Source organism: Macrobrachium nipponense, chromosome 27 (genome assembly GCF_015104395.2).
Source record: "Macrobrachium nipponense isolate FS-2020 chromosome 27, ASM1510439v2, whole genome shotgun sequence".
NCBI classification, from domain to species: Eukaryota; Metazoa; Arthropoda; class Malacostraca; order Decapoda; family Palaemonidae; genus Macrobrachium; species Macrobrachium nipponense.
In genome coordinates, this window is record NC_087216.1 from 19410038 (window position 1) to 19433939 (window position 23902).

At 43.0% G+C, this 23902-nt stretch overlaps 1 protein-coding gene across 2 annotated transcripts in view; it reads left to right on the forward strand.

The window, feature by feature from the left end:
• LOC135200889 (rab-like protein 3) overlaps positions 1-23902 on the forward strand; it is a 70078-nt gene that overhangs the window by 35520 nt on the left and 10656 nt on the right. For both annotated transcript variants that reach the window (XM_064229631.1, XM_064229630.1), the window contains exon 4: positions 6608-6721. In XM_064229631.1, coding sequence (XP_064085701.1) covers positions 6608-6721 — 114 coding nt within the window. The remainder of the gene's footprint in view (positions 1-6607; positions 6722-23902) is intronic.

The window sequence follows — 23902 nt, forward strand, 5'->3', positions numbered from 1 at the left end:
TTGAGGCCCCGCCCTCTCCTGACTGTTATACGCTTGTCAGACGTCATGAGTCTCTCAAGCGGCCTTCTCCTAGTAGGCGCTTTTCACCTTCCAGTCGACCTTCTCTTGATCGTGATCAACTTGACAAGCACCAAGAGACTCGCAAGCGCCCTGCTCCTGATAGGCACTTGGCGCCTAGCAGCCGCTCTCCTCAGGGTAGGCGCCCAGATACTAGTAGGCGCTCTCCTCCTCGTAAGCGCCCTGTTGATGCATCCAGACCTTCTCGGGGTAGAAGCCCTGCCTCTCCTTCAGTCGAGATTTTGTCTACCTCGAAGAGGGAGTCTCATTGCAGACAATCCAGATCGGGCGGACGCTCTTCCTTTTCGTCTCGTCGTTCACCTGCTGATTTGAACTCTCCTGCGAGAAGGCACTCTTCTCCAACCTCTCGCTCTGCTCCTGCTAGGACCTCTTCGTCGCCTAAGGATCCTCCGCGCTCTCCTCGACAAGGAATCCTAGAGGGTTCGGATGAGGAAACTAACACTTCCGCAGCTGTGTCTTCCTACAAGAAGCTCACAGAGCTTCTACTGCAAGACTTTGGGGATTCCCTTAGTCCTACTGCTCCTCCTACTCCTCACTCGTTGTTTTCTACGGCGAAGACAACGAAGGGTTCGTCTTGCGTGAGGATGAAGCCGACCCTTTCGATGAAAAAGGCACTTAGGAGTTTTGGTTCCTGGATGACTTCCAAAAGAAGAAGCAGGAAAAACGATGTTCGCTTTCCCACCTTCGAAGCTATCAGGACGTGTTGGTTTCTGGTATGAAACAGGAGAGTCCTTGGGACTGGGTCTACCGTCCTCGGCCGATGCGGACTTTTTGGCGTTAGTAGATGCCACAAGGAGAGCTGCACTTAACTCTTCTAAGACAACTTGGGCAATGAACGAGATCAACCACATTCTGAAAGGTATGTTCAGAGTGCTGGAGGTCTTCAACTTCCTTGATTGGTCGCTGGGAGTCCTGGCTAAGAAGATACAGGTGCCAGTCTTTTTCTCCAGAGGATCTCCTTTGCGTGTTATCGTGCATGGACAAGTCCGTTAGAGACGGAGCGAGTGAAATCGCCTCCCTGTATGGGGCGGGAATCGTGAAGAAGAGATCTGTATATTGCTCCTTCTTGACGAAGTCCGTCTCCCACGCTCAGAGGTCTTCTTTGCTGTTTGCTCCTCTTTCCGCTCAATTATTTCCTAAGCATCTAATCCAAGACATCTCGAGATCGCTTTCGGCTAAGGCCCCCCAGGACCTTCTGGCCCAGTCGGCAAGGAAGCCTCGTCCTTCCTTCCCTACCAAGACTAAGAAGGAGAAGTCTACTACTCGGGAACCCTTTTGAGGGGCTTCTTCTTCCTCCAGAACCTCTTAAGTTTAGGGGTCGTAGACCCAACAGAAGAGGAAAGACTTTCGCCAAGTCAGTCAAGACCTCCTAGTAACTTACAAGTCCTTCAGACAATGGTGGGTGCCAGGCTCTTAGGATTTGCGGAAGCCTGGGCCCAGAAAGGGGCGGATCCTTGGACCCTTTCAATTTTGAGGAGGGGTTACCTCATCCCTTTCACCTCAAGACCTCCCTTGACGACCACCCCAAGGGAGTTGACGGCCAGGTACAGAGACCCCATCATGAATCAAGCTCTCCATCTAGCAGTGGAACAGATGCTGGAGAAGGAGGCTATCGAACTAGTGACAGACCATCGTTCAGCAGGCTTCTACAACCGCCTTTTCCTAGTTCCGAAATCCTCAGGGGGATGGAGACCGGTGTTGGATGTAAGCGCCCTGAACTTCTTCGTAGAAAAGAAGAAGTTCACGATGGAAACACCTTCTTCGGTGCTGGCAGCACTTCGTCCAAGGGAGTGGATGGTGTCCTTGGACTTACAGGACGCTTACTTCCACGTACCGATCCATCCTTCCTCGAGGAAGTTTCTCAGATTCATGATGGGGGGAAGAATTTTCCAGTTCAGGGCTCTGTGTTTCGGCCTCTTGACGGCCCCTCAAGTGTTCACGGGGATCTTGAGGAATGTAGCTCAATGGCTTCATTTGAAGGGGGTAAGGATATCCATGTACCTCGACGATTGGCTGATAAGGGCCAATTCAGAAGATCGTTGTTTGAAGGACTTGCAATTGACGAATGCGTTGGGACTTCTGGTCAATTTCAAGAAGTCTTGTTTAATTCCCGAGCAAGAGTGTGTGTATCTCGGGATACGGATGAACTCTCAGAGTTTTCGGGCTTTTCCCTCTCAAGAAAGGATAGCCCGAGGATTCGAGAGAGTAACAACCTTCTTAGGGAAAGAAGTATGCACAGCGAGGGAGTGGATGAGTCTGCTGGGGACGCTGTCCTCGCTGGAGCAATTCGTTTCCCTAGGAAGGTTGCACCTGAGACCGCTCCAATTCTTTCTTCATCGGAATTGGAGTCATCGTTCTCAGGATTTGACGTTCTCCCTGATAATATCTGATGAAGTCAAGGAGGAACTCACATGGTGGGCAGATCCCAACATCTTTGCAAAGGGATTGTCTCTTCAATCCCAGAGCCCCAACCTAGTGTTGTTCTCCGACGCGTCGGACCCACTGGGTGTTTGGGGGGCGACTCTGAGAACCAGCGAGGTGTCAGGTACCTGGGTTGGGGACCAGGTATCCTGGCACATCAACAGAAAGGAGCTGATGGCCGTGTGGTTGACTCTGAAAGCTTTCGAACCCAACGTCAGAGGATCAGTAGTGCAGATCAACGCGGACAACACCACAGCTCTGGCATATATCAGAAAACAGGGGGGGACGCATTCCTTCTCTGTACGAGACTGCAAGAGACCTTCTTCTGTAGGCCGAAGAAAGGGGAATCAAGCTTCTCACCAGGTTCGTGCAGGGAGAAAGGAATGTGAGAGCAGATCTCCTCAGCAGGAAAGATCAGGTCCTTCCCACAGAGTGGACACTTCATCTGGATGTATGCCAGAGCCTGTGGAAGTTGTGGGGCAGGCCACACATAGACCTCTTTGCCACGTCAAAAAACAAGAGACTGGATCCTTACTGCTCTCCGATCTCGGATCCAGAGGCATTAGCAATCGATGCTCTTCTTCTAGACTGGAGCGGACTCGATGTCTACGCGTTTCCCCCCTTCAAGATTCTGGGGTTAAAATAAAAAAGTTCATAGAGTCAGATTCAACGAGAATGATCCTAATCGCTCCCTTTTGGCCAGCCCAAGAATGGTTCACAGAGGTACTGGAATGGTTAGTGGACCTTCCAAGATCGCTCCCCCTAAGGAGTGATCTACTCAGACAGCCCCACTTCGACAGGTACCACAAAAATCTCCTCGCTCTCAGTCTGACTGGCTTCAGACTGTCCAAAGTCTGGTCAGAGCGAAAGGCTTTTCAACAACAGCTGCTAAATTGCAAGAGCGAGGAGGCCTTCCACCTTACGTGTATACCAGTCAAAGTGGGATGTCTTCAGATGGTGGTGCAAGAGAAAGAACATTTCCTCTTCCAGTACCTCTGTGACCCAGATTGCGGATTTCCTGCTTTTTCTCAAAGAAGATTGTGATCTTGTGGTATCTACCATTAAAGGATACCGCAGTATGTTGGCTGCGGTCTTTCGGTATAGAGGCATGAATATCTACGAGAATAAGGACCTGCATGACCTTATTAGGTCCTTTGAAACTGTTGAAAACAATCTCATATTACACCGAACTGGAATCTAGACGTGGTTCTCCAATTCCTTGGATCGTCTAGATTTGAACCACCTAGTTCAGCCTCGTTCAAGGATCTGACGAAGAAGGCTCTCTTCCTTATGGCTCTAGCAACCGCTAAGAGGGTGAGTGAGCTCCAAGCAATTGAGGGCAATGTTGGGTTTAAGGAAGAATCTATGGTTTGTTCGTTCCTTCCGGGATTTCTAGCTAAGAACGAAAACCCATCACGTCCATGGCCCAGGAGCTTCGAAATTCGTGGACTATCTTTTCTTGTAAGGGAAGAGCCTGAGAGAACTCTTTGCCCTATGAGGATTGTAAAATATTACCTTAAGAGGAAGGAGCAACTTAAGGCCAATCAAGAAGTACTATGGTGCTCCGTGAAGGACCCCACTCGACCCATGTCGAAAAATGCTCTGTCCTTCTTCTTGAGAAGCCTTATTAAAGAAGCACATGTTGCCTGCAAGGAAGATCATGTTAAGCTTCTTAAGGTGAAAGCCCACAAAGTGAGAGCCATTGCAACTTCGCTTGCTTTTAAGAAGAATATGTCTGTGCGGAACCTGATGGAGGCGACCTTCTGGAGATGCCAATCGGTGTTCGCAAACCACTACCTACGTGATGTAAAAATCACTTATGACAAATGCTTCGCCTTGGGCCCTTTCGTATTGGCGGATTCGGTGCTGGGGCAGGGAGCTGGAACTTATCCTTGTTAGACTTTGATATTTTACCCTATATTTTGTAATTGTTGTTTATGGTTGTCTGAAAGAGGTTGCAGGGAGGCACCTCTTTTTGTCGTAGTAATAACCCTTTGTAGTGTGGTTAGGTGGTCTGATGGGTTTTGACTCCTTGCAGAGGTAGTGGTAAGGATCTGTTAAGTAAGCGGACAAGTTCCTTTTAACAAGATCCCGACTTGGATTCTACCACACAAAGGGGGCGGGAGGGGGGGTTGGATCACATATCCCAGTAGTAGATCCGAGGGTCTTTCAGCAACAGGTCACGTCCTAGCTGTAGCTCTCCAGGCAATGCAGACTCAGAGACAGTATCAATGAAGTCTTCGGCCTGAAAAGGTGAGAACCAAGGTTTTTATATCCTACAACATTAGTTGTTTCCCTTCTTTCCTGTATTATTTAGCTGTCTCTTACCCTCCACCAAGGGTGCCAATCAGCTAAGTATTGTTAAACTACAATAAAGTTTTGTACATACTTTCCTGGCAGATATATACGATTAATGGCCCACCCAGCCTCCCCTCAGGAGACAGGTGGAAGAGAAAATCTGACAAGCAAGGGGGATTGGTTCATACACCCGCCACCCAGCGGTGGGTAAGGTAGACCACCTGACCTACCTGTTGCGTGTGCCGCGAGATTTGAGATTCTGTCGGGAACTTCGGAGACTATAGCTAAGTATATATCTGCCAGGTAAGTATGTACAAAACTTTATCGTAGTTTAACAATATCATATCACCAAATGTGTGTGTGTGTTGAATGAGATCTCTCATTTTCATCTTGAAGAGCATCTTAATGGGTTTCCATGTGGTCCTGCTTCTTATTTGAGCCCTTGGCAGTCTTCATATTGGTTGACATTTGGGGCTAAACCCTTTTCCAAAAAATGCTTGACCAACTTCAGCTTTAAGACACTTATCATAAGAGCATGTAGCAAAATATAAACAAAGCCTTAATTAAGCTTTGAGACATAGGTGTTCAAAATCTGTCTGTGGTAAAAAGAAAGCAAACCTTTTCTGACTTACTGCCTATAAGCTGAGAGAAAATTTTTCAATATTGATTGCAGTAAATTTCTTTTTCATGATAGAATTCTGATTTTAGCAAACCTTTTCTGACTTATAACTAGAATTCTGATTTTAGCAAACCTTTTCTGACTTATAACTATAAGCTGAGAGAAAATTTTTCAATATTGATTGCAGTAAATTTCTTTTTCATGATAGAATTCTGATTTTGGTCTCATTTTGAAGCCAAATAAGTGTACTTTGTAATATATTTGAAATTAAAAAGCATGAATATATATTCGGTGTTGCTAAGAGCAGATATTTGTTACACTCCTAGTAATTGAATATTTGAAAAGGAAAAGTTGATTTTTATCAATGCTTTTTTTACTATGAAAAATTTTGATAAATTTCCTTTACAGTGGTATGCAGTATTACAGTATGTATTGCTATTTATGTCAGTAATTGCTTATAGAAGGTAAAGAGAAATTGACAACAGTTTTTATGATTTTGTATTTTGCACTGGTTTAATGATAACTTTTTGATACCATAAGGCTGCCTTCTAAGCAAAAAATTCTGCCTGAGGTTGGGTAGTCCTTCCTGGCTAAATGCAAAATGATGTTGGATTTCCATTCATGCTTAAGAGTGGAATATTCTCTGAATCTTCTGCATTAGTATTGCAAACTAAAGTCTAGATTTCCTCCCACCCCGTTATGCTAAATTGCCCTGTGCAGAATGCTTTCAGACTGTACAAACCCACAAGTATTACTTGTATTCTTCTGTTTCTTCTGAGAAAAGTGGATGTAGAAGATTTCCATTCTGAGGGTTTCTTCACACTACTAGCCACTGCTGGTACCCAGCTATTACTTTCATCCATTTTGAATAGTCTGTATGTGGCAGATACAGCTTCTCTAAAATTCTCTGGTTTGAATAATTGGGGCATATTAGAATTGTTTATATTTTTGTTTATATACTGATACAGTATTTACATTTTTATACCTGCTGTTCATTTAGAATTGTATTGGAATAGTTTACATTCATGTTTAGTCTAGAGTGTACAATAGTATTAGGGTATAGCAAAGAGTGACTTTTAGTGTTTTTATCCTAGGTCATTGAAATAAGACAGATTATGAGAAGAATGAAAGGAACATTTACTGTGGAATGACCACGTGTTTGCATTTTACTATTTACTTTCTTTTTTTCAGTTACCTGTCTTTGTTGTTGGTACAAAGCAAGATCTTGTTGCAGAAGTTCGGCCAAGCTTGAGAGTTCGTAGCTCTACTATTGCTGATGAATGTGCTGCTGATGAAATTAGTGTTGTAAGTATTTGTTTTAAATTAGTTTGTTTTACTACGAGTAAGGGTTTCTCTGTATGTATCTTGTTTGTGTACTATGGAAAACAAGATTCATTCTTGACAATGATGAGAAATGGATGCTAGGTACTGACACTGATATCTTTGAATCTGTGCATAGTTAGCTTTTGTTATTTATGAGGGAAATGAGGATACTGTTATTGTCTGAGGTCAAGGATAGTAGAAACTTCCTTAATGTTCACAATAGTGCCCAGGAATTCCAAACAACAGAATTAAAACAACAGGGGGCAAACTAAACCGGCTTTAAAAGGACGGAAGCAAAGCACGTCCTCTCTTAAAGGGGGTAAGAAAATAACTAAAGGGTGGCTCCACATGTCTCGTAACCAAGCACAGATGCCAATAGTCCCTTGCTTACACAATTATTTTAAACTTTACTGGTTTCCAGCTGGTGCTAAGTTATTTATCCTAGTGTTAAGACCCCAGGTTTGTTAGTTATGAAAAATACAAATTGGTTAAAAATTTGTCATTTTCTATCCCAACCCATAGGTTGCAAGTAGCAGCTTAAGCTAATTAATGGCATGTTTCAAGTAGCAGCTAAAGCTGTGCTGACTATACGTATTTGTTCCGATACACAATACAAACCTTTCGGTCCTTTAATAATAGGAATATACTTTCGGCGTAGCTGGAATTATGGCCGTTGAATCTTGAACAAGGTGGTTAGGCAGTAACTGCCGTGGGGCAGGCTAGCCTGCCCGGATGTAAACACTCCACTTTACTTTCGGGCGTCTTCCAAGGAAGACGTGTGTTTGTGAGCTCCGGCTGACTGGTCGTTGATCTTTTTTTCTGGTGGGATCCTTTTGGTTTATTTTTTGTATTTAAATAATTGTGCATATACGGTGTTTGATATTAATACTAAACAAAGGTTAGTCCTTGGTTGTTCAATTAATATACAAACCCACTTTTTGTGATAGCCTTTGTAACCGCCCCTCTACTTGTGTTAAGAGCTGGCGGCTAAGGTATGCCAACATATTTACATTCTTTCGCCCTTTAACACTGGCTCAGACCTGCATGAGGACGAGATATGTATTTATGTGAGGATGAGACATGTATTTAATGTAAGTGATATTGATCCTGTAACGGGACATGTATTCATCCAGAAATTACGCTTACGCTTGGGAATTACCAAGGGAACTTCAAGGTTTGTCTGTGTTTTGTTGTTATGGTAATTTCTCTTCTCCTTCTTCCTTTCACTTACTATCGGAAGAAGGTAGAAGGATGGGCTTGCGGTGCTGATGTTGGGGGATCTCCTCTCACTTCGGAGGGCAGCGCCCTTGGATGTGTGAGGAGTATCCTCATTACTTTAATTTTTTTTTTCCTTATTTTACAGACTAGTGATGATTGTGTTTCCAGCAGTATTGGTTGGATGCTCTTTGTATTGGTGATCCTAACCTGGGAATTGTACCTAGGACTCGTAGCATGTTGCGTACTGATCCTCGAGTGTGTGTACTGATTCCCTACTGATAATCATTTTCATTACCACTACTACCCGGGAGTTATGTCACTGAAGGAAGCTGTCGCGCTGCCCTGTGAGGTTATCTACTCCTGATGGTAGAAGTCTGGCAGAAGGAGAAACCGAAGAGGAAGATAGCTCGTCAAGTGTCATCTTCCTCCTCTTCGAGATCATCACTTCTTCTTGCCTCCCCCCCCCCTTCAACTTTTAAGGCTTTGCCGTAAAAGAGAAGGTGGTCTCCCCCCCTAAGAAGTCTCGTTACAGGACTTCTAAGGGCCTGTCTCGCTCCGGTGAGACAGGTGAGTCTTCCGCGGGTCCTTCCGTTCCTTCTGGAACGGGGCCCGTCTCTTCTTCCTCGGGGAGGAAGCAGACGGGGACCATGGAGGTACCAGCCACCGCTGATATCTCCTCTCCCGGTTCCGAAGGTTCCACCTATGGACTGGGAACCGTCTCGGCCGCTCGCTTGTAAGCGTTACTGAGTGTACGGTCACCTACGGGTGACCGTGCAGCCAGGGTCCAGACTGCGGAGTTTGCTCACCGTGTCAGTACCCAGGCACGGAGCGGAAGATGGTAGGAGTCACTCGGGTGATTCTTGCCAGACCGGCGATCGCTCTCGCAGCGATCGTCCGATGCCCAGGGTTGACATGACGTTCCCGCGGGTCCAGGCACGCAAAGACCGTTGGAGGCGGGCCATCCAGCCCTCTTTTAATTAATCCTTTTCTTTCAGAGACAGCCCCACCCAGACGACGGTCGCTTTCGCGCGACTGACCAGTCTCGGGGGTGGCAGATGCTTCACCTGCCAGGTAGGAGTTTTGTAGCCTCCTCAAGGAAGCGTTCTCTCCACTGCTACTCCCGCAGGTCCCTCCGGACAGGTGCAGTTGGGCTGTGTTGCTTCGGCAACTGCCCCAACTCCGTCGTGGATGCAGGACCTGTCGATTGTCCTGAGGAACTGGCAAAGAGGAAGTCCAGGAAGAAGAAGAAAGTGTCGCCATTGTCTTCTGCCACCTCTTCACCTTCGACTTCCGAGGCCCCCCAGCCGAAGAAGAAGAAGGTAGCCTCCTCCCCCCCAAAGAAATCTCGCTCAGAAATGTCTAAGGGTCTGTCCCACTGTCTGTCCCACTCCAGTGGGACAGTTGGGGCTTCCGCTTGTCCTCCTGTTCCTTCGAGAACGTGGCCCGTCTCTCCTTCCGCAAGGAAGATGATGACGGGGACCGGAGAGGTACCGGCTAACACCGGTACCTCCTCTCCTGGTGCCAGAGGTTCTCGCTCGGTGCCAGGATTCAGGCACAGAGCGGAAGACTGGTGGGAGTTGCCCAGGTGACTCCCACCAGGCCAGTGATCACTCTCGTGGCGAGCTGCAGGTACCCAAGGTTGACGCGACGGTCCCAGACCGGCTGCGGGCTGAGGCGAGGAAGCTGTCCCCTTGGTCGCCTGGACCAGCCAAGCAGCGTGACACGCCGTACAATGCTGTACAACGCTTATTGGTCCTTTAACCGTCTTTAGTAGGAGGTTCACTTTCTCTTTCCTATGGGGAAATTAACTCGAGACAGACACGCTGATGGATTTTCACTCTAACTTGAGTTATTATCTTCTATTTACGTTGTCTCGTCTCTGCGACTTCTTAGAGAGGTGGAGATGCCACCCAGCGGGAGTTTTTACTGATGAAACAAGTAACTAAAACAAGTAACTCATTTCTGATGCTGCAGGGTAATGTCCTCATGCTTATACTCACTCTGTTTGGAAGTGAGAGCACTTTTGCTTCCTGTCTGATTATGCAGTTCAGGATTATCTATTGGTAGTCTTATTTTACACCTTTCGAGGATAAGTGCAGATTTAGGTTCTGGGATATGGACAGTTGCCGCCTCCTAATATGCATGGAGAGACTTGGGATCAGTATTTTATATGGTGGAGACGGTGAAGGGCAGTTGTGATTCTTTGTGATTGTCCTCCACTAGTTTATTCTCCTTCTTATAGCTTCCCTTGTCTTCAGCAGAGATCTCTCTCAAGTCTCTTTTAGTAGGAGATTATATATAGAGGGAATGATGGTCCAAGGGTAATTCTTTAGGAAGACACTCATAAGTAGTTGGAGATATTCTTGGATATTTGGAGACTGAATAACAATAAGTGTCTGCCCATATACTTGTTGGTTTTCTAGCATGGTTTTAGTGCCTTTACAAAGAATGATCAGTCTTGTGGTACACATGCAGAATGTATTCATTCCACTTACCATACATCCAGAGTCATGCAAGTTCCTTCAAAGGGTTTTTACTAGAAGGTATTGCTGTTCTGTGCACTTTGATTGGGTTAGTGTGCAGCCCTCTATAAGTTATGTCAGGGACTTGTTGCCCATTGGTAGATGGTGTCGACTTTAGGAGCAAGACACTTCTACTGAATCAGTTATTCAAGTTAGCCCACTCTGTCAACAGTATTCCAAAGGCCAAGGACCTGTTGCTTCTTCTGGCCCAATTTCTATGCACTATATTAATTCTTTATATCCCCATTCTTATCTAGTGATGTGGGGATGATATTTAATTATGCATGCTTGTTGGTCAAGATGAATAGGTATGTGCTGCTTGAAGATTTTAGACTGGAAAGAAACTTCCTATATGGTAAGGGCTTTTCCTCATTAGGAAACATGGCCTTATGGGTTATTTTCAGATAATCATGCTCAATTAATGTATGGTTTCAGCGTAAGAATTACGACTTACAAATAACTTTAATTAAATTTGTAAATAATCCAGAACCAGCTTTGGCTCCAGGACTGTAGGAGGGACACTTTAATCAGGAATCGTCCATTTGGTTCTTAAACCTAAGTCCAAGTTTTGGTCTTTTCCCTCTGTCATGCAACACAGAGTTTAACTAGTGTCATTAACCTTTCATGCAACATAGAATGGTCAACTACACCTGGTGCAACTATTTAGATGTCAGGGCAGTGGAAAGACATCAGGATGCTTAGCAGGTTTATTCGCGGTCAGAAACAAAGTCTTTGTGGGAAGTTTGCTGCTGTGAGTGAAATGAAACAACATATTGGTTTGATCATCCATTCTGTGGAAGGACAGTGTTTTAGCAATTGGGGATTCAGGAAGAACAACTGCCTACAAGGGCCCTGACATCGTAAGTTTGGCACTTGGGTGGATTTAGGAACACTCATTTAGCTTCCTAGCATGTAGATGAACAGGGACAGCCGAATGATTACTACTACTTTGTTGGCCCTCAGGTTTGAGCAGTGGATGTTTCCTTAAATTTTGCCTAATTCAGACTCCTAGGCCTGCCTCTTGTATCTACTCTGAATTCTATTGAGTAATTTCATGTTCAAGAATTGCTTAGTCTCCTGTTGAGCCCTTGTAGCCTCAGGGCAAAACTTTTCAGAATTTCCAATGCTCTTGGTAGATGTCTCATTCTTCCGTTGAGAAGAGATCAACTCTACTACACAATTTCATACAGTTCCATTGACGTAGGCATCTCTTTAACTGCTTGGAGAGGTCAGAATGTCCCCTCCCAATAATAAGATTTTCAAGTTATCATAGGATCTGTCCTTAATTTAAAACTGCCATGCCCTGGGGTCAGAAGCAGTAGGATCTGTCCTTAATTTAAAACTGCCATGGCCTGGGGTCAGAAGCAGTGGTCTGTGTGTTGCTGAGGGTACCATTCTGGAGGAATTTTTAGCATCTGGAACCTTGTAGACGTCAATGTTTTCTGTTTAGAGGAGATAAGACTTTTCACTGTCTACTCCCAAAGTTATCGTTCCATACGTACTTTCCTCAGTATTGCATCAAGTACTTTTAGATCTTGCTGAGGACCAGCACTGTAAGGTGTTGAGATTGAAGCCCCTTCATCTCTATATCAGTCTCTCTCTGGAGTTTAGATGCGGGTCTAAACTTTATCTGAATTTACTGTAAAACCTTTTATTTAGCAGTGGTTAATAAGTAAATTTGCTGTCAGCACCCTTCTTTAAGCTGGTGTAAGGGAATGCTATTTTAGCTTTCTGCCTTAGAGCTGAGGGTGATGTTAAGGCTATGCTTTACAGTTCCCTGTAAGAATTCCAATCTAATCCCTTGGGGGGGGGGGGAAAGAGGAAACTTCCCTATCCTGTTGGGCATTTAAATTTAAAGGTTAAACCTAGAACATTTTTATCATCGTTTTAGAGACCTTGAACATCTATGTCAAAGGTAAATACTGGAAGAGGCAAAATTAACCTTTGGTTTTGTGGTTTTAAGAAAAACACATGTTGTGGTCAAAGGTTAGCCTGGAAGAGGCAAAAATCAACCTTTTGTTTTGTAGTTTTAGAAAACCTAGAATGTATTTGTAAAGGTTAAGCCTGGAAGAGGCAAAGTTAACCTTTTGTGTTGGGATTTTTAGAAATTTATAATGCTTTTGCCAATGGTTAAACTTAAGGCAAAGTTAACTTTTGTTTTGTGGTTTTAGAAAACCTAGAATGTATTTGTGAAGGTTAAGCCTGGAAGAAGCAAAGTTAACCTTTTGTGTTATGTTTTTTAGAAACTTTGTCAAGGAACACAAGGTCCTCTGTGACATAATGGATAGGCTAGTGTATGAGAACTAGCTCCATATCTTCTACCTTATTGAAGTTAAACATTCATAATATGAGCAGCAGTTGCAACTTCATATAGTGTTAAGTCAATTTGTCGCTCCAGAATAGGATTGATGTGTCACAGTAGAAGTACAATTCAGTTTTTGCCTGATCACTACCTTAAGTATACAGAATTGTGTTTGAAAACAATAAAGCCCTTAATCTGCTACTTGTAGTGGGTAGTCTTTTCCTGAACCGAAAAAGAGCAATTCTTTAGGCTCTTTTGTTTAAATCCCGGGCTTTTAATATTTTGGGGAGCGTGAAGGTACAAATTTTGTGTAGGAGTGTACCTTTATATTGTAAAGGTATTCATTTTAAGTGACTGTCGTTTGATAGGGCTTTTGGACCCAGGCACAGGGGTCCCTCATACCGCTTGCGTTTCATGCTGGCTGAATCGAAACTGTTTTCTCTGCAAGGCTACTCTTTGCTGCATACATATGAGAGCCTTGCTCCCTGAATGGAATCCAATTTCTGGTGGCAGTAAATTCAACCAAAGATTCCAGATCAGATGAGAATGTTTTGGGTTTCGTATAAGAAACCTTTAGCTTGAATGGCTGAGTGGAATTGTTTCTAGCTGCACTACCTACCATCCTCTTCTTAATGTGGGAATCAGCTAAATTTAACAGTAGGTAAGATTCATCTCAAATAATATAAATTTTCATAATAAAATTTATTATTTGGATACTTACCTACTGTTAAAGTAGACCCACCCAGCCTCCTCACACAACTTAGTGGGCTGTCCAAGGAGAATTCTGACGAGCTAGAACATTCGAAACACACTTGGTGGAGAACAGGTAAACTAGACAGTCATCCGGGCAGCCATTCGATTTTATTTGTTTGAATGCCGACTCGCCTAATCGGCGGGAAGATATAGCTAAATTTAACAGTAGGTAAGTATCCAAATAATAAATTTTATGATGAAAATTTATATTTTTTAAATGTACCATTGAATCTTGCATTTAAAGTTAAATGGCCTTGATTATTATGTCAATGCATGTAATACTCAATTTGATTATTATGTCAATGCATATAATACTCATTGCTCTGGAGTGAGGGTATAACAGTCACACACAGAATCTGACAATTGAAGAGTTTAAAGGCACCTTGCAATATTAAGTGATTTGTAAAACTATCATGAGAATCAATCATCCATGAGTTCTATGTATGAAAACTGATAAAGGATGTGATACAATGAGAAGAGTGGAAATAGAGCCATACAGTAATGGTATACAAAGGAAATTATAAAGGAATAAGACTACTAGAGCAGCATAGCAAAATATGGAAAGGTGCTGAGAGATCAGCAACAGAATCAGTCTTTACAATTATAGTCATCTGCAGAAAAAGCACCACATAAAATGGCACTTGACTGAGCACTGAGGAAAATAAGTGTGAATACAAATGCAGAGGATATCTGAGGTTCCTTTGGCTATCAATGTCACTCAGTTGTAATATGCTAGAGTTAGAGTGAAGACCCCCTCATTATGGGACCACCTTGACGTGGTGAGGGGGCTCTTGAAGCTCAGGAATCTCTTCCCAGGTTCGAACCCAAGAATCCCATATGACATTATATATTTTTGAGTTAACTTTGTGAACTTTTCCATTTTTGTCAAAATTTTTGAAAGCAAATAAATGAGAAAACATATCATGGCTTAACATGGAGTTAAATCCAAAGCTAAATAGTGAGAACTGTGGTACGTAGATCCATCATCTACCCGACAATGTTTGGACCTGTTTTTCAGGTGGAACTATTCTGTGGAGCTGGACCACGGATTCCAGGGGGGCCTGGTTCTAGGAGTAGACTCTCGGCATTCTATCCAGTTTGCCCATACTGTGATTAGGATGAGGATAATTGTATTATCGCAATACTCTTAGTCCTAGCAAGCGGGTTCTGCTTACACTTGGGCCATACTAATCATGTTATGCCATCCCCTTTTGGGGTAGGGTAGGAATGCAGACATTTGAGAGTCTTTTCTCACTTGTGCCATTGGCGGAAGATTTAACTTCGCAAAGGGCCAATGATATCTTTTCAAGATTTTTTTTTTTTTTAATCTCCTCTCAAATTTATGAATATTGAAATAAATGATTTGAGTACCCCTGGGCCCCATGATGGAAAAACTCTGACACAGTTAATGATTATTAGCACGTCACTCCTGAATTTCCTTGGTACTGCCTCAAGTAGTGAAAGTACTATAAATGATACAAAGGAACACCCAGTTCCAAGTAAAGCAGCAGAGCCAGAAAACCAAATAGGGTGCATAGATAAAAAAGAAACAAAGAAAAATAAATTGGTAAACTCCAATATTGTAACAATGGAACCATATATGATGAACAATAATTCTGAATTAGAGACAAATAATCCTCCCAACAATACAGAAAAATATAAAAATCATAATAGACAAGCAACATACATAAAACAAGAACCAAAAAGAAACAGAAATTACTGACTTAACCCTTAAACGCCGATTGAACGTATTATACGTCAACATAAATTGTCTGTTGGGTGCCGATTGGACGTATGGTACTTTTTTAAAAAATTTGCGGAAAAATACTTATAGGCCTACCAGGCGAAAACTTTTGAATCACGCGCCTTGGGGGATGCTGGGAGCTCACGGATCAAGGTATTATTTTGTTTACAATCGTTACCCAGGCGCGCAAGTGCGAATTTCTTTCTTCTCGCACTAAAAAACATCAGCGACACATCTCAGAAATTATTTCGTCACTTTGACATAATTTTTGCACCATTTTATATTAGCCGTTACATGGAGTATTATATATGAAAATATGTGCAATTTCATGTAGAATACAACTAAAAACAACTCAAAACAACTCATGGTTGTAGCTTTCATCAGTTTTGAAATGTTTTTATATAAATATAACGATAAGTGCCAAAATTTCAACCTTCGGTCAACTTTGACTACCGAAATGGTAGAAAAATGCAATTGTAAGCTAAAACTCTTACAGTGTAGTAATATTCAGTCATTCACCTTTATTTTGCAACAAATTGGAAGTCTCTAGCACAATATTTCGATTTATGGTGAATTTATGAAAAAAAAAATTTCCTTACGTTTGCGCAGTAACTCTTCCGAAAAAATCAGAAATTTTTTCATCCGATTGTCGTAATGTTTGCACCATTTTACATTAGCCGTTACATAAAGTTTTATATATGAAAATGCGCAATTTCATGTAGAATACAAAAAAAATAATTGAAGGTTGTAGCTTTTCTCATTTTCAAAATATTTGCATATAAATCACGATAAATAAAAAAAAACCACGTTTGTTCAACTTTGACTCTACCGAAATGGTCGAAAAATGCAATTGTAAGCTAAAACTCTTACAGTCTAGTAATATTCAGTCATTTATCTTAATTTTGAAACAAATTCGAAGTCTCTAGCACAATATTTAGATTTATGGTGAATTTAAAAAAAAAACATTCCTTCCCTCCACGCGCGGATTCTCCGCCGCAAATCTCTGAAATGTGTACGTCGCATTCTCGTAGTATTTGCTCCGTTTCATATTAGGCGTTTCATAGAGTTTTATATATGAAAATGTGTGTAATTTCATGTAGAATACAACAAAAAATAATTGAAGGTTGTAGCTTTTCTCATTTTTGAAATATTTGCATATAAAAAAATATATAAAAAAAATTCAACATTCAGTCAACTTTAACTCATCAGATATGGTCGAAAACTGCAATTGTAAGCTAATACTCTTACAGTATAGTAATATTCAATTATTTTTCTTCATTTTGAAAGAAATTGGAAGTCTCTAGGACAATATTTAGATTTATGGTGAATTTTTGAAAAAAAATATTTTTTTACGTCCGCTCATTACGAATTCATGCATTATTTTGTGATAATATTTTCTCTGCGTTGCTTTTATCGTTTTACAATGTGTTATATACCAAAATGATTGCAATTTAGTGTACATTACAACAACAAAAAAATTAACTCTTTACCTTTAACTGTTTTGCGCATAGTGCGATTTGAATACAATTATATATGAAATTTTGTTTTCGCGCTATCATATACGTATCGCATTATTTATATATGATAATGATAATTTTTTTCATTTCTGATGGTTGCATACTAAACTTCAGGCAATGACAAAAAAAGGAGCCAAAAATTAGCTCTTAATCTTAAAAACTAAGTGTGCTGTGATTTTTTGAAAAAAAAAAAAAAATTCCGCTTCCGCGCTCACTTCGAGACAGCCTCGGCACACGGAAGACTATTTTTAATACTATACCCCTTCGGCGATTAAGTAAAATAAAACATATATGTATTGGGTCGCAATCTTAACAGACTCAAAACTCACCTTAAATCACTCAACAAAATGACAAATTTTCTAACTAAGACAATTTATATTTTTCATAGCTACAAACCAGAGGTCTTAACAATAGGATAATTTCTAGTGCCCAGCTGAATCCGGTTAAAAAGCAGATGAAAGCAAGGAATCTTGTGATATCTGGTAACGCATGCGCAGACCGATAGTCTACTCCAGTCTCTCCCAACTCAGGATGACTTAACAAAAAGAGGGGCGGCTAGAGGTGGGCAGTATAACGTTAAGACTTCAGGTTTGTAGCTATGAAAAATACAAATTGTCTGAGAAAATTTGTCATCAGTTCATACACGAACAAACCCTCGTTCTTAACAATAGGATAGACTCATACTTGGAGGGAGGTATAAGACATCCTAGACCGGCTGGAGGCCTACCCGCCAGTTTAGCTCTCAAAAGAAGTAGTTCTTAGAGAGGGACTGAAGCCCGTTGAGAAGCTAGATACACTAATATCTAACCACTCAAAACCTAAGTAACGTACAATAATATATGGGATAACCAGTGTATAGGGAACCAAAGAGAAACTTTGACTGTCCAAAAACAAACCAAGGCACTAGGGTTTGTAGTACTCCCGACTCCTCCCTGCCCAGGAGTGGAGCCCATGCTACTAAAATAGTGAGTAAGATATTGTATACTGCACAACCACACTACCAGTATGACTACCTCACTCACCTGTATCAGACTAGTCCAGCAAATGACATTTCAATTCCCTAAACCACCCGAAGGAAGAAGGAAAGGTACAAGAGAAAGGAGGAGGCCAGCCAACTCACTCATTCTCTCATCTACACAATCATCTAGGGTAAGATACAAAGGTGCCCCATTAAGGGCAACTAAGAGTTACACAACCTGTTGGGCAGCCACCACAGGACCCAGGGAAAACGTGTCCATAGATCTGTGGGCAACATCCTTAAGATAGAAGGAGGTGAACGTTGACTGGCTTAACCAAGTACCAGCGCTCGGCACACTATGTACAGCCAAGTTCTTTTGAAAGCCAGAGAGGGACCAATACCCCTAACGTCATGTGCTCTAGCCTAGACAGACGTGGTGACGGAATCATCAAGAGTCAAGTATGCCTGTCTGATGGCTTCCCGTATCCAAAAAGAGATAGTATTCTTAGACACCTCTTTCTTTGTACGGCCTGTACTGACAAAAAGTCTGTGGCAGCCTTGTCTAAGGTGCAGAGTCCTTTTAAGATAGCAACGCAGGGCCTGGACAGGGCACAACCAAAGCTCGTGAGCATCACCACCCACAAAGTCAGTCAGTGATGGAATGGAAAACGAAGCGAATCTGTCATCATGCACCGAGGGATTTTGGGTCTTGGCCACGAATTCCGGGACAAATTCGAAGGACACTGACTTACAACCCCTGGTGTGCTTCACCTCATAACTCAGACCGTGGAGCTCTCCTACCCTTTTGGAAGATGCCAAAGCTAAAAGGAAAACTGTCTTGAGTGTCAGGTTCCTGTCAGATGAGCGACGCAAGGACTCATATGGACTCTTAGTCAAGCTCTTAAGCACCAAGGAAACATCCCACGTTGGAGGCTTGAGCTCTCTAAGAGAAGTCGACTGCTCAAACCCCTTAACTATCAGGGAAAGTTCCCAGGAAGTGGAGATGTCAATACCCTTCAGGCGTAACACCAAACTCAGAGCTGCCCTGTAGCCTTTAATAGCAGTCACGGACAAATGTTTCTCGTCTCTGAGGAAGGTTAAAAAGTCTGCTATTTGCTGAATAGAGGTCGTGAGTGGAGAAAAACCCCATTTACGACACCAATCACAGTAGATCGCCCATTTGCCTTGGTAAACTGCGGAGGTTGACTTCCTAAGACTGCTGGACATGTTTCCAGCTGATTTCTGAGAAAACCCTCTTTCTCAGAGGAGATAGTTGATAGCCTCCAACCGTGAAGAGACAGGGATTCTACTGCATGGGTCTGACACAGGAGATGCCGCCAAGGGGGAATCTCCCTCAGAATCTCTGACAACAACAGCAGCAGATCTGGAAACCATTATGCCTGAGGCCACAGAGGGGCTACCAAAGTCATTCTGAGACCCTGTGAACCCAACAGCCTGTTTAGAACCTGACGGATCAAACAAAACGGAGGGAAGGCATACTTCCAGGTTGTCCCAGGGATGTTGGAATGCGTCTTCTGCCAATGCCAAGGGATCTGGGACCACTGAACAGAACACCTCCAGCTTCCTTTTGTTGCGTGTTGCGAAAAGGTCCAGCATGGGTCTCCCCCAAATCTGGAAAAGCCTGTCTGCCACCACTTGATGAAGGGACCACTCTGTGCCTAAGATGAAGGATGAAGCTAAAGCCTCCGGATTCAAGGCACAAAAGGACAGAGTGACCCTCCTGATGTGCGGGAATGCGGCTGGTTTCATGCTGAAACCAGGCGTCATTTACAAGGCTGCAAATCCCAGGCCACTCAAGAACAAGAACAAGGCGTTACTGCCCATCTTCTGGATGCATAATCCCAAGGCCTGGATCACCAAAGTCCTGACGGAGTACTGGTTTCACCAGAGTTTCATTCCTCAAGTTAGGCAATACCTGGCCGATTTGGACATCAACTTCAAGGTCTTGCTGATAATGGACAACGCTGGTGGCCACCCTCTCGATCTTTATTCCAAGGGAGTCCAGCTTGAGTTCCTTCCTCCCAACACCACCTCTCTCCTCCAGCCTATGGATCAGGGCGTCATCCGTGCCTTCAAGGCACTCTACATTGGGAACTCCCTCCAGCACCTTGTTGATGCAATGGACCGTGACAGTGAATTTACGCTGAAAGATTATTGGCGTAAATTCCCGATTGCCACGTGTCTGTCTGTCATTGACCGGTCGTTGAAGGACATGAAGAAGGAGACACTGAATGCCTGCTGGAGTAAGTTGTGGCCAGACTGTGTCCATAATTATACAGGCTTTTCTCCCCAGGAAATCCAGTTGGCAAAAATTCTTGGTGGTGAGGGCTTTGACGATATCACCGAGGAAGAAGTCGGCACTCTCATTGGTGCCCACTCTGACCCCCTTACCGACCAGGACTTGGAAGAGCTGACGAAGTCCGCCAGCGAGGAAGAAGACACTCCAGGTTCAGGAGAGGATCAGGAGGAGGAGGAGGAGGGCCTGACTTTGGAACGCCTGTCCCAAGTTAAAAAAATGGTAAACGACCTCCAGGAGTTTGTCGTAACATGGGATCCTTACATGGAGTGCTCCTTGAAGTTTTCTAATATTCTAGACACAGCATTGGAGCCCTATAATCAAGCTCTCACCACCATGAAGAAGCAACGGCAGCAGTTGCCAATCACAATGTTCATCACATGAACGAAGAAAGACCCTCCAAAGCCTCCCAAATCGCCTGAAGTAGTGCCTCTTGAATCGCCTGAAGAAGTGCCTCCCAAATCACCTGAGTCACTGCCTCCCGAAGCGCCTCCTGAAGGTGAAGAAGCGCCCTCAGAGGATATGTAACTCCTCTGCTTAGCTGTGCAGTCATATCTTCATCGTCATTCATCGGACTGCACGGCTAATTCATCATCATCATCTTTAATCAACATTCATCACTGGTGAGTACCCGGTTTACATATGTTGTACTAGCGTAAAACAATTGTTTAATGTTCATACAAATTTTGTTCTTTCTCTCTATCGCTTGTGATTTCACATACAATTGCTTCCCTTGTAAAAAGAAAATGGATGTCTCAAATAGTAACAGTATGAAAGAAAACGTGCATGACTAAATACTTATGGGGGGACTGAATTATTTTCACATACGTAACTAAGTCATGCAGTACGTACATAATATGTATGTATTTATGTATAACCATGAAATGTAAGATTTACTTTAAAACAGTATTAATAATATTTCAAAGATTAATATGAGCCATAATAGGATGTTTTATGTATATTTGATGAAGGATGGTCTTTTTAGGGATACTTTGGTGTTTGCATGTTCAGGATAGGAGTTTATGAGCATTTTTAGAGGGGGTTCCAAACATTCACAGATTCTAACTATTCGCGCGGGGGGGTCTGGTACGCATCCCCCACGAATACGGGGGGACCACTGTAGTAATTTGAGACATGCTCAGAGAGTTCTCAGTACTACTATTTCAAATATATGTACAGTGGTACCTCGAGATACGAAAGGCTCAACTTACGAAAAACTCGAGATACGAAAGCAAATACGAAAAATTTTACGGCTCCACATATGAAAATTTTTCAAGATACGAAAGGTTGTTGCTGTAAAGTCCGAGATTTGCCCAGACCACCGATAACAATTTTGAAACTCATGCGCCGCGAACTGAGTAGACTCACCACCATCCTCCTGCTCTCCCATTGGTTCCTGATGCTAGTCACCGCCATGAGATCCTTCTCTCCTATTGATTAGCATCCCTCCCATGATGCATCTACGTAGCGGCATGCTTTTTCGGCCACTGCACGGCATCATCTGTATCGTATGCATGCAGTATTCGTTCGTTCTAACGATTTAGTTTATTAACGTAAATTCGTTAGTGATTTCGATGTAGTATACTTCATCGTGTTGTGTGAGAACTTTACTACATACGTTTACTTACTACATAACATAATAACGTACAGCATATACGTAGTCATGGGACCCAAGAAAGTTGAAATTCATGGAAAGAAGAGGATGCTTTCTTTGGAGACGAAGATGGAGATAATTAAAAAGTATGAAGCTGGTATGCGATTGAGTGTGATCGCCAAGGAATACGGCCGAAATCCGTCGACAATAGGCACCATCCTTAAGCAGAAGGATGTCATCAAAGCAGCTACACCTTTCAAGGGTGTCACTATTTTGTCCAGCAAGAGGACCCACGTGAACGATGAAATGGAAAGGCTTCTTCTTGTCTGGATAAAAGACAAAAAAATTGCTGGCGATATGATAACAGACAGCAATCTGCCACAAGGCCAGCACTATTTTCGGGAATTTGATTTCCCAGGCTGAAGACGACGGAGGAGAAGGGAAATCAACGCCAACCCCAGACTTCAAGGCTTCGCATGGTTGGTTCGAGAAATTCCGTAAAAGGACTGGCATCCATTCGGTGGTGTGGCATGGGAAGGTGGCCAGCACGGACACGAAAGCAGCCGAAGCCTTTAAAAAGACGTTTGACGAGATGATGATCAAGGAAGGCTACAGTTCTCAGCAAGTCTTCAATTGTGATGAGACTGGCCTTTTTTGGAAAAAAATGCCTCGTCGGACGTGCATCACGCAGGAAGAGAAGAAGCTACCCGGGCATAAGCCTATGAAAGACAGGCTTGCGCTCTTTCACTTTGTTCAAACGCCAATGGGGATTGCAAGGTGAAGCCCCTACTTGTCTATCATTCCGAGACTCCTCGAGCCTTCAAGGCCCACAAAATGCTTAAGGAGAAGCTTCCAGTGATGTGGAGGGCTAATGCAAAAGCCTAGGTAACAAGGCTTTTGTTCACAGAGTGGGTAAATCTGTGTTTCAGCCCGACAGTGAAGAAATTCTTGGAAGAGAAGCACCTCCCTCTGAAATGCCTGCTGGTGTTGGACAATGCCCCTGCTCACCCTCCTGGCCTCGAGGAAGATATCCTAGCAGAGTATTCCTTCATCAAGGTTCTTTATCTTCCGCTTAACACCACCCCTCTCCAGCCCATGGACCAGCAAGTGATATCGAACTTTAAGAAGCTGTATACAAAACATCTTTTCAAGAGATGTTTCGACATCACCGATACCACAAACCTCACCTTGCGTGAATTTTGGAAGGAGCATTTCGATATCGTAATATGCATCCGACTCATCGACCAAGCTTGGCAGGAGGTTTCGAGGCAAATGAATTCCTCGTGGAGGAAACTCTGGCTTGATGCTGTATCCGCCCGAGACTTCGAGGGATTCAACGTGGGCGAAGCTGATGCTGCAGATTCAGAAACAGTTGACGATCCTGAAACTGTTTCGCAACCAGATCTTGACGAGATCGTTGCACTCGGCAAGTCCATGGGGCTGGTTGTTGACGAGGACGACATCAGTGACCTTCTCGAGGAGCACCAAGAGGAGCTTACGACGGATGACCTGAAGGAGTTGGAGGCCATGCAACATAACGTCGTTCAAGAGGAATTCTCTAGCAGCGGCGAGGAGGAGGACGAGGACTCTATGACAATGGCAGAAATTAAGGATGCTCTAGCTGCTTTTCATAAGATGCAATCATTCGTAGAAAAGAGACGCCCCGAAAAAGCTTATACAGGTTGTATGCTTGCACAGTTCGATGACGTTTGCCTGAGTCGTTTCAGGAACATTGTCAAAAGTAGGCAGAAGCAATCTTCCTTGGATAGTTATTTTTTAAAGAGGCCTTTAGTAGGAGTAGTAAGCAAAAAGGAAGAACCAAGTGATACTAAAAAACAGAAAATTGAAAGTGGTGAAGAAGTTGAAATTTTGTATAAAAAAAACGTAGTTTAAAAAAGTAAAAAAAAAAATGTAAAAATAAAAAAATAATCTTTTTTTTTTTTTTTTTTTTTGTCTAAATTTTAAGTTTTTTGTAAAGTCAAGTGTTACAGTTTCGGAGATAGCCTCACTTGAAAGGTAAGCTCCCGCATTTTACTACATACGTACGTATGTACGTACAGTATTTCTTGTATGCCATGTACACTAGTATACACTTTATTTACAGGTATATTAGCAGTACGTATTAAGTTAGGTATTGAATGGTCAAAATTGTTGTAGTATTTCATTGTTTATAGGTCAATTTAGCTTTATTATGAAATTTACTGGGATGTTTTTGGAGGGCTTGGAACGGATTAGCCA